Here is a 12,022-nt window from a genome sequence, read left to right as displayed (position 1 = left end):
TATAACAGCTGTCTGATTTTATGAAAAAAAATGCCTTTTAAAAGTGAGCAGATACTTGGAACATGCATTAGACTGACACTCCAGCGGTAAACATGGGTATTTAGTACTGTCTTAGAAAAATATATTGGATGGTTTTTTCTGTTTCGTATGTTACATGTACTTCATCGGTTACAAAAGAAAGTAAAATAGTTTCTACATGGCTGAGTCAGACGAACTTCCACGCATATTGAAGGTGATAGCTACAGATTTTCCCTGATAAAATACTGAATAAGAAAACGATCAAACACTGGGATTTTCGGTAGACGCGTTACAGTCAAGTCGCTTTGAAGGTAGCTAGATAATACTGTTAGGTTGATGCTTAAGTTATTAATGTTTTTGTTTTGCACGTTGCTATTCCGATTGCTATGGGTTTCTTTGTAGAGTGTCATTTTTTATTATTTATTTACTGTTCACTGTAGCTATCTGACTTTACACATTGCCATTTTATTGTCTGAAGGTAGTGCGTGGAGCTGCGGACGCTAGAAAATGGAGCGCCAATTGGAGCAATCGGAACATTTCGGACACATTCTACTGTATGGGCATAACGCCATTAGATAGATTATGGCAAGAAAATGGTCTTCTCGTTTTAAGACGGATCCTTTTGACATTAGTGACTAACCACGTTCAGAAAGACCTTCGGGGTTTAATGCAGATCGTTCAAACGTATTAATCGACAATCAACCATGTCAGTGTACTCAAGAATTGACAAATGTGTTGAACTGCGATCATCCCTTCACTGTGCGACATTTTCACGCAGTGAGGAGGGTGCAAACATCGGACGTATGGGTGCCATATGCTGGAGGCCAGAATCACAAAAATCTGCGGGTGGCCACTTGTGTGTCTCCACTTGCTCGTCATCAAATGGCTCGTGAACAACACCGAACGTACCTGCGCTGTATCGTTACCAGTGACCAGAAACGGTGTCCTTATGGGAATGTCTGTAAGGGAAAGAAAGCAATGTTTGACCCCAAACACAGCAGTAGCTTCCCGTCAAAAGACCTTTGAGCATATACGAAAGATAATTTTACGTGTTTGGTAGAACAGTGACGGTGTGGTGTGCTCCAGACTGCTTCCCCCAAAGTTAACTATCACTGCTGACATTTATTGTCAACGACTGAGACTTCTTGCAGACACAGTCCAAGAACAACGACCAGGAAGCCCACGTGAAGTGATACTACTCCACGATAACGTTCATCTGCATTCTTCTAGACGGAAAACACTATGCAGGAGGCGGGTTCGGAAGTCAAAGCGCACCCATGTTATTCATATGACGTTCCACTCTCCGATGGTAATCTTTTCCGCTCTCTATCGAACAACCTTCAAGAAACTTTCTTTTTGGAGGAAATGTGGTCGACGTGTTCTTTGCTCAAAACCAAGTGATTTTTACAGTCGAGGAATCGAAAAGTTACCCCAGCGTTGGTAGAGTCTCATAAATAGTGAAGGAGAATATATTACTGATAATAGAAGTCTCTGTTATAAGTATCTGTTGTGTTTATTAAACTTATGGAAAAACGCTATGAGCATAAGCACCCGACCCACTGTACTGAATTATATATGCTTTGCTTCCTGAACGTGGAGAATCATCAATATTAAAACGATCCTCCTTAACAAGATAAAATCATTTTCTTGCAATGCTCTGTCCAATGGAATTATACCCATACATGGCGCAAGTCTTTCTGACTCCCCCGTAACTGTCGCCCTGAACTGAACTCAAGCAGAACAATATGGCGGGAATGTTATGATTTCTCCTGTTGGCACACCACCTTCTAGGGCCCACTGCTCCACTCACTATCCCCAAATAACGAAATGATATTGTGTAAACGCAATTAGTAGCCGTGCACTACAAATAAAAAATGAAAACCGATAGGTAAATCCATAGTAATCGGAATACCAATATGAAAAACAAAAACGTCAGGAACTTATGCATCAACATAATATTGTACACTCATACTCATAACTTAAGGATAATGCTGATACATGGTGAAACAACGCCCTGGTGGGCGGTTTGCGGATTTAAATCACATCAGGGTATGATCAATGCGGTGCATTTGACCAGCGGTCGTTGCACGGTGGCGATGGCAGCAGTCCACATACGCAGAGATGTGTAGGTGCATGTCAGAGTTTGGTGCAGCGAGTAAGTGTGCAGACGTTCTGAGACGTGCTAATGATGACTGTGAGTTGAAAATGGCTCAAAGAACACATATTGATGACGTTATGAGGGGTAGAATACTAGGCGACTGGAGGCTGGTAAAAACACAGTAGGTCGTAGCACAGGCCATCCGTGTGCCACAAAGTGTGATCTCAAGATTATGGCAACGATTCCAGCAGACAGGACACGTGTCCAGACGCTACAGTACGGGACGTCCAGAGCGTACAACACCACATGAAGACCGCTATCTCACCATCAGCGCACGCAGACGGCCACGGAGTACTGCAGGTATCCTTGCTTGGGATCTTACTGCAGCCATCGTAACAGTTGTCTCCAGGCACACAGTCTAAGACGACTGAACAGACATGGTTTATTCGCCCGGAGACCTGCAAGGTGCATTCCATTGATCCCTGGTCAGAGGAGAGCCCGTAAAGCCTGGTGCCAACTGCACATTACATGGTCATTGGAACAGTGATCCCAGGTTATGTTCACGGACGAGTCCAGGTATAGTCTGAACAGTGAGTCTCACCGGATTATCATCTGGCGTGAACCAGGAACCAGATACCAACTCCTTAATGTCCTTGGAAGGGACCTGTATCGAGGTCGTGGTTTGATGTTGTGGGGTGGGATTATCATTGGTGCACGTACACATCTGCATGTCTTTGACAGAGGAACTGTAACAGGTCAGGTGTATCGGGACGTCATTTTGCACTAGTTTGTCCGCCTTTTCAGGGGTGCAGTGGGCCCCACCTTGCTCCTGATGAATGACAACGCACGGCCACACCGAGCTCCCATCGTGCAGGAGTACCTCGAAACAGCAGATATCAGGCGAGTGGAGTGGCCTGCCTGTTCTCCAGACCCAAACCCCATCGAACACATACACATCTGGGATGCTCTCGGTCGACGTATCGCTGCACGTCTTCACACCCCTAGGACACTTCAGGAGCTCCGACAGGCACTGGTGCAAGAATGGGAGGCTATACCCCAGCAGCTGCTCGACCACCTGATCCAGAGTATGTCAACCCGTTGTGCGGCCTGTGTACGTGTGCAAGGTGATCATATCCCATATTGATGTCGGGAAACAGTGGTGTTTTGTAGCGCAGGAAACAGTGGCGTTTTGTAGCACATGTGTTTCTGGACGGTTTTCTCAACTTATCACCATTACCGTGGACTTAGATATCTGTGTCGTGTGTGTTTCCCATGTGCCTATGCTATTAGCACCAGTTTTGTGTAGTATCCCGTTGTGTGGCACTACATTCAGCAATTATCCTCAATTTATGTCCATGAGTGTATTAAAACATATAATCTCATCAGTTCTGCATTTCAAAGTCTGAAAAGCTCGTCCAGGACTACTGATAATAGTTCTGATTTAACTGAATTTATTGTACTTGTCTGTCTTCTCTTTCCAGTTTGAAGGTCTCACAATCTTTAAGTGCCTTAGAATTGGAACGAAAGCATTTTGAATAAACTACCGTTATCTCTTCGCTGCTCGAGCCTTCAGTACACATTCAGAAATTACAACCAAGTTATACCGCTGTGTGCTCTGTCACACATTTGAAGCACTTCGGTGTAATGTATGCCAACTTACCTCTGTGGCTCCCCATCCGACCAGAGAGGCCGTTGTTCCAGCTGTTGTCTGCTGCTGAGATGCTGGTAATGTGACCGCTTGTATTTTGGAGTTGAACGTCAAGGGCTGCTTCAGCTGCGAGCGTTAAAACCAGTTGTGTGTTAATATCTTATTCTGTCCCCAACAAAGAAAGCAATAATGCAACTAAGGCTAGGAACACTTTGGCGTGATATGAGATACATCAATCGGTCGTCTTGAAGAAACAATTCTGTGATGTGTGGAATGGTAGCAGGTAATGGGAGTTAGTTGGATGCTGGAGCTAGATTTCATGGGATATTTCATTTCGGAAATCGTTAGGGAATTGAGTATTCCGAGATCTACTGTTTCAGGAGTGTGCCGAGAATATCAAATTTAAGGCATTATCTCTCACCACCGAGGACAATACAGAGGCCAATGGCCTTCACTTAACGACGTTGTGCAGCGGCGTTTGCGTAGTGTTATCAGAGCTAAGAGACAAGCAACTCTGGTTGAAATAAGTGTAAAAATCAATGTGGGACATACGGCGATTTTATCCGTTAGAGCAGTACGGCGAAATTTGTCATTAACGTACTTTTGGCAGCAGTCGATCGAAGCGAGTGCCTTTGCTAACAGCCCGACATCGCCTGCCGCGGCTCTCCTGCACTCGCGACCTTATCGGTTGGACCTTAGACGTCTAGAAAACCCAGACCTGATCAGATGAGTCTCGATTTCAGAGCTGATGGTAGGGTTCGAGTGTGGCGCAGACCTCACGAAGCCATGGACCCAAGTAGTCAACATGGCACTGTGCAAACTGTGTTGCCTCCATGATAGTGTGAGCTGTGTTTACATTGAATGGTCTGGGTCCTCTGGTCCAGCTGAACCCGCCATAGACTATAAACGCTTTTGTTCGGCTTCTTGGAGATCATTTGCAGCCATTCAGAGTCTTCATGTCCCTAAATTTTTATGGTTGACAATGCGCCTTGTCCCCAGGCCACAATTGTTCGCGGTTGGTTTGAAAATTCTGGACAATTCAGTTCACCACCGTCCGACATGAATCCCACTGAACATTTATGGAACCTAAACGAGAGGTCAGTTGGTGCACAAGATCCTGCATCGGCAAGACTTTCGCAGTTATCGATGGCTCAGTTTTTCTGCAGGGGACTTCGAACGACTTGTTGATTCCATACCACGTCGAGTTGTTGCACTTCGCCGGCAAATAGGAGGTCCGGCACGATGTTAAGAGGTATCATATGACTTTCGTTACCTCAGTGTAATGATCAAGAAAATTACATCGCACTACAACTGTAACTAACAGGAAGTTCGAAGCTACAAATGATATAGGGAACTTAACGATAACACAAGTGTTAACGGGTGTTGCTATAGAGTCACATCAAGATTAGCCATTGTCGCGTGCCAGAGCAATGTTTACAGAGTTCAGCCTAGATAACAGTTTTACCCAAAGTAAGTATCCCACAGCCAAACCTGCTAATGCATACTTACTTGTGAGATGATGGAATAACGCGCCATGGGTGCTCTGAATCCCTATGTTCGAAGGAATTGTCAAAGTTTGTATTTGCCCGATGAGGGGAACAGGTGGAGCTAAATGAATTTAAACATCATAGGACTATGTGCCTGACCTCCCCACATTGTCGCAGGGAGTGAGTGTGTTATTGTTTATGGTGACTCGTCCGTCGGTTGGGCATGTTGGATTCGAAAGCCTTCTATGAGCTGTGAGGATTCAGTAGGCTACCCGCCGACGATCATTTCGCTTCCTCCCTTGGCTATCTTCATAATCAAGAACACAAACAACGACACCTCATGCCTACTTATCTCGGTTATATATATTATGTAGTTAAAATTTACACGGAACACTATGTTTCGAACATTTAAAAACCTGTCGTAAGATATGTATACAGGGTTTTACAAAAAGGTACGGCCAAACTTCCAGGAAACATCCTCACACACAAATGAAGAAAAGATGTTATGTGGACATGTGTCCGGAATCGCTTAATCTCCATGTTAGAGCTCATTTTAGTTTCGTCAGTATGTACTGTACTTCCTCGATTCACCGCCATTTGGCCCAGTTGAAGGAAGGTAATGTTGACTTCGGTGCTTGTGTTGACATGCGACTCATTGCTCTACAGTACTAGCATCAAGCACATCAGTACGTAGCATCAACAGGTTAGTGTTCACCACGAACGTGGTTTTGCAGTCAGTGCAATGTTTACAAATGCGGAGTTGGCAGATGCCCATTTGATGCATGGATTAGCACGGGGCAATAGCCATGGCGCGGTACGTTTGTATCGAGACAGATTTCCAGAACGAAGGTGTCCCGACAGGAAGACGTTCGAAGCAATTGATCGGCGTCTTAGGGAGCACGGAACATTCCAGCCTATGACTCGCGACAGGGGAAGACCTGGAACGACGAGGTCACCTGCAATGGACGAGGCAATTCTTCGTGCAGTTGACGATAACTCTATTGTCAGCGTCAGAGAAGTCGCTGCTGTACAAGGTAACGTTGACCACGTCACTGTATGGAGAGTGCTACGGGAGAACCAGTTGTTTCCGTACCATGTACAGCGTGTGCAGGCACTATCAGCAGCTGATTGGCCTCCACGGGTACACTTCTGCGAATGGTTTATCCAACAATGTGTCAATTCTCATTTCAGTACAAATGTTCTCTTTACGGATGAGGCTTCATTCCAACGTGATCAAATTGTAAATTTTCACAATCAACATGTGTGGGCTGCGAGAATCCGCAGGCAATTGTGCTATCACGTCATCAACACAGATTTTCTGTGAACGTTTGGGCAGGCATTGTTGGTAAAGTCTTGATTGGGCCCCATGTTCTTCCACCTACGCTCAATGGAGCACGTTACCGTGATTTCATACGTGATACTCTACCTGTGCTGCTAGAACATGTGCCTTTACAAGTACGACACTACACGTGGTTCATGCACGATAGAGCTCCTGCACATTTCAGTCGAAGTGTTCGTACGCTTCTCAACAACAGATTCGGTGACCGATGGATTGGTAGAGGCGGACCAATTCCATGGCCTCCACGCTCTCCTGACCTCAACCCTCTTGAATTTCATTTATGGGGGCATTTGAAAGCTCTTGTCTACGCAACCCCGGTACCAAATGTACAGACTCTTCGTGCCCGTATTGTGGACGGCTGTGATACAATACGCCATTTTCCAGGGTTGCATCAGCGCATCAGGGATTCCATGCGACGGAGGATGGATGCATGCATCCTCGCTAACGGAGGACATTTTGAACATTTCCTGTAACAAAGTGTTTGAAATCACGCTGGTACGTTATGTTGCTGTGTGTTTCCATTCCATGATTAATGTGATTTGAAGAGAAGTAATAAAATGAGCTCTGACATGGAAAGTAAGCGTTTCCGGACATATGTCCATATAACATATTTCCTTTCTTTGTGTGTGAGGAATTTTTCCTGTAAGTTTGGCCGTACCTTTTTGTAACACCCTATATAAACTGTTTTCCTCATTCGAAATACTAACATGAAAGTCTCTGTCTTTAAAAACATGTTTCAGTGACTGAAGGAATATTCTTAAGTATTGAAATTACAAGAAAAATAGAACATTTTAGACACAACGAGGAGATCTCAAAACAAGCATAAACTGAATTAGCAACATGACGACGGAAGGCTGGTGATTAGTATCTTTTATTATCTGAAAAACTTTCGAGTGTGAGAGTACTTGAAATATATTCGCAGCTGTGAATAAAGAAACCAATCACCTGTATAATGGACCGTCGAACGCAGAAAATTGTTCCGCACCGGGACTAGAAAAAAATGGTTCAAATGGCTCTGAGCATTATGGGACTTAACTTCTGAGGTCATCAGTCCCCTAGAACTTAGAACTACTTAAACCTAACTAACCTAAGGACATCACACGCATCCACGCCCGAGGCAGGATTCGAACCTGCGACCGTAGCGGTCACACGGTTCCAAACTGCAGCGCTTAGAGCTGCACGGCCACACTGGCCGGCACCGGGACTAGAACCCGAATTAAACGCTTATCGCGATAAGCCGGAAGTCTGGCTTCGAGTCCCGTTCCGGCACGAAGTTTCATTGTCCTCATTCACTTACATAGCTGATGGTTGTCATAATCGAAACTGCGAATACATTTCATGTATTTTATAACTACTGTAGTCGCCGCAGTGCCTGTTAGTTCGGACACGCAAGCATATCCGAAGACAACACAGGAACTGCAGTATCGTATGTGAGAGTGCTGTACATATATACCACGACTTATAGATACGAAAAAGAATTTTCGAGTAATGTAGGAATGGAAACAAAATCGTGAAATCCGTTGGACGTGGAGCATCATTATGACAGCCAGTGGAAAAGATCAAACTAAATGTAAGAAATAAATATTACCTAGCATCTCACTGACCATTTATTTCTCGATTTAAAATGTGAATTTTATTTATTTCAATGTTAAGTTAACAGTATTTATCTTTCCTCATTTTAGAAATAGAAAGTTGTCCTTATTTTTTTTTTAATGAATTCAAAGTTTGCCTACAGACTTAACTTTTTAGCTGACATCTGATCTCCTTCAAGAGTGATGGTCTCAGAAAGGTTGACCATTGATGTACTAGTGGGTACTATAGGCATTAATGTCATACGGCATTTACATTGCTGCCGAGGGCAAGAATGGCTCTTCCCGCAAAGAAGCCCTACGAGGCTACCTCAGAAAGAAAACAAAATTATGAAAGAATCTTAGCTGCAGTATTTGTCTTCATTTCAACAGCCACTAGATTAGCCTAAATCTTCAATTCCCACTAAACCTTTGCTTCACTGCTGAGGCACATGCCTAGTAACTAAACAAAAACTAAACGACATAATGAAAATCGCAGACGAAGAGAATAATTTGTAGAGAAAGTGAATCGAAAACTAACGACTGAATTGGCCACACTCCATGCACAAGACACATAGACGCGTTTAGTGACTGACTACACAAACAGATAGTAGAAGTGCCAAACTGTACCGTATTTTAGGTCTAGAAATGTGGAAGCAGACGACACCAATAAATGTAAGCGGTAAAACGTATAAAAATGCCGTAAGTATAAATTACGTTTCAGTATATTTCGTAACGAACCGGTTTCATATTCAGAAAGCAAACTAAAATTATAGATATGTAACATTGCAGCAGAATGACGAATGTTTTAAATTAATGAAGCTAAACGCAGATTTTCTTAGTAGTTCAGATGACTTTTAAATACATTAATATCTGTAAAGCAGCTACCCACACTGTGGTAACAGAAATGAATAGTGTAATAAGCATATCTCTTACTCAGTTACTTCTGATCACTACTGAAAACGTACGTCATTAATGTCGTCATAATCGCGCAGTCTCCCAGTAACAAGTCTCAGGCTTTCTTTCGGCCAAATGCATAACTGATACAATCTTTCACTACGGATTCTTTTAAGATGGTACGTTGCTTTTCTTTGGCGTCATCTGGATCCTAGAAAACCGATACAGGATGGTCCATATGAAACTGTCCAATACATTTCTTATCAAACACCAGTCTTAACATTCAAAGAATAATAGGCAGTCTAGTTGCAAAATTGTTTTTTAATTATTTAATTTATGACGCTTTTCACTCTCACAGTAACGTCATCAGACATCCAGAAAATTGTCACGTGTTCGTTGGAGAGCAGAACAACAGTCCGCAATGAAGCCAGAAACGTTGCTGAATGGTTCTCGTAAAACCTATGACTGTTGTACTGTAACTCCTATCATCAATTATTGTTGCTTCTATCTCATAAATGTCTGAGAGACAATCAACATTTATAGCTTCATTCTGGACTACTGTTCCGCTCTTCTACGAACACGAACACGAATGGTCTAGATGTCTGTGATGCTCCTGTGAGAGTGAAACGCGTCACAAACTAAATAAATCAAAAACCATTTTGGAAACGAAACTGTCTATTCCTTCTTGAACATCTCAAGGAATTGCTGTCCCATGATCCGAAAGACAGAATGATGTGATTTTCCTTTTAATCTTAACATTGTCTAACGTCGGCTCAGCCTACTGATGAGGAGTTTCTGGTGCGTAATGGTTGGTGTTCTGTGACTTTACATATTAGGACGAGCTAAACGAGATATCGTTTATAAAAAAAGAAAACAGAGGATGTAAATGTTTCTTTACCACTTCTTTAACCTACCTGCAGAACCAAATACGCTCACGTTGGTCTGGAAGCCTGAACCAATATTCGATAGAAATTAATAGGGGTCAAGATACATTCCTTCCTCATAATGTTTTGACACAGCAGTCTTTTGCTTGATTGTTCAAAATTTTTTAATGACGTTTGCCGGATTTGAGCACTGAAGTGTATCAATGGTAACTGGTGAAAATTTGTGGCGGAGTGAGAACCGAGCCCGCATTTCCCACTTCACGCGAGCGTTCGACTTCATCGCCTCTGCCACCCGAGCACGTTTCCCTTCCGACTCAAATTTCAGGCTCTTAGTCACTACTGACACCAACTTATGAACCTGTATTCGCAGTTGTTGATACCCGTAAGAGATCGGGCATGGTGTGCATACGCACCGAAAGACAGCATCGTTGGTTGGGGGTTGGGTTGTTGGGGAGAGGAGACCAGACAGCGAGGTCATCAGTCTCATCGGATTAGGGAAGGACGGGGAAGGAAGTCAGCCGTGCCCTTTCAAAGGAACCATCCCGGCATTTGCCTGGAGCGATTTAGGGAAATCACGGAAGACCTGAATCAGGATGGCTGGACGAGTGATTGAACCGTCGTCCTCCCGGATGCGAGCAGCATCGTTGGTTGTCGGCACCTATTATGTACCGGGTGTTTCCGTCAGAGCGTGCAAAAGTTTAACAGGACATATAGGATGCTCCACTGAACAATTTGAGGTAGGGAGCCTGGTGTCGGAGAAACCATCTTAAGGAGAAAATGGGAATAAAATCACATGTGTACTTTTTGCTTACTTTAGTTACAGTTCTCTGCAAATGAACGTACCATTTGTTTTGTGTCTTACAAAATGTGCTGAAACTAACGGCAATCGACCACGGTGCAAGCATGACATCGATGAACAAGATTAACCCTGATATATAAATATCCTTGGTGTGTTTGAAATCACATCAGAGGCAGCTACAATTCTGGCAACTATTCCATCTCAGTATCCACTGGGGTCAAGTGCATATGACTTTACTCGTAGATATCCCCTTAGGAAATAACCAAGCGGATTCAGGTCAGGTGACCTGGCAGACCATCGAATAGGAGCTTCCCTTCCAATCCAGCGACCACGAAATACAACATTGAGATGGTTGCAGACGTCCACACTGAAGTAAGGCCGTGCACCGTCATATTGTATCCACGTCCTCTCACGAAAAGGAAAGGGTACGTTCCCAACAACCCAGAACTTCGCACGAAACTCGAGTTGAGGTGGGCATTCGGACGGCCAGATAGAATATATGGCCCAATGAGATATTCACAGCAAAACGTACTTGATGGTGTGACTCTACTGAAGCATGAGAGTTTGTCTCATCCCACACATGGCTATTCATGCTGTTCGAAATACCATCACGACCTAATCAGTAAATAGTACGATTTGGAGAGAAATCAGATCGATCAATAGATTGTTAGAGCAACCACTGAAACAATGTAAATTCAGTCACAAGCACTGTGTACAATCGTTATGGGTGATACGGGTGTAATTGTTTTTCGTGGAGTTCTCGCCACACGCTAGTATGGGCAGCGCTCACTTCACGTGCAATACGACGAGTACTTGTAGTGGGGTCCGCTGCAACTCGTACTAGCATCTCCTCTTCCAAGTCTGGTGTGCGACTGGTCCTTATGTTGTCTGGTCCCTCGTTTCTTCTTTGCAGTGAACCAGTCTCTCTCATTCGTCGCTCGAGAGAAAGAAACACTCCTGACGGATGATACATCTTAGGAAATCGTTCCCTGTACAGCCTTTCAGTAGCGAGATCATGGAAACGTATTTCTTCAAGGTGCATGTCACCGAGTTCTGCGAAACTGTGTACTGGTACTGCTCCATCGTATTATACTATACATCTCTGAATAGCACTGAGTGGGTCAGTCCTTGATTCATAGTATGTTCTGCCGTGGGACAATGTAAATGCGCTACAACGGAGCCACCTTATGGACCAGGAAATCAAACACAACCTGCATCACGACTTACAAGTAATCAGGTTCCTCCTTTTTGTTTCCTTGCAGGAAATAAAGAATATACATTTAA

General features: G+C 43.8%; 1 protein-coding gene across 1 annotated transcript in view; it reads right to left on the bottom strand.

The window, feature by feature from the left end:
- The window catches only part of LOC124613464 (brachyurin-like), a 126,085-nt gene that overhangs the window by 57,903 nt on the left and 56,160 nt on the right, over positions 1 to 12,022 (bottom strand). The window contains exon 5 of the mRNA XM_047142170.1: positions 3,777 to 3,890. Coding sequence (XP_046998126.1) covers positions 3,777 to 3,890 — 114 coding nt within the window. The remainder of the gene's footprint in view (positions 1 to 3,776; positions 3,891 to 12,022) is intronic.

The sequence above is a fragment of the Schistocerca americana genome, chromosome 4 (assembly GCF_021461395.2).
Source record: "Schistocerca americana isolate TAMUIC-IGC-003095 chromosome 4, iqSchAmer2.1, whole genome shotgun sequence".
Classification (NCBI taxonomy): domain Eukaryota; kingdom Metazoa; phylum Arthropoda; class Insecta; order Orthoptera; family Acrididae; genus Schistocerca; species Schistocerca americana.
This window is presented reverse-complemented; position numbering and strand designations above follow the sequence as displayed.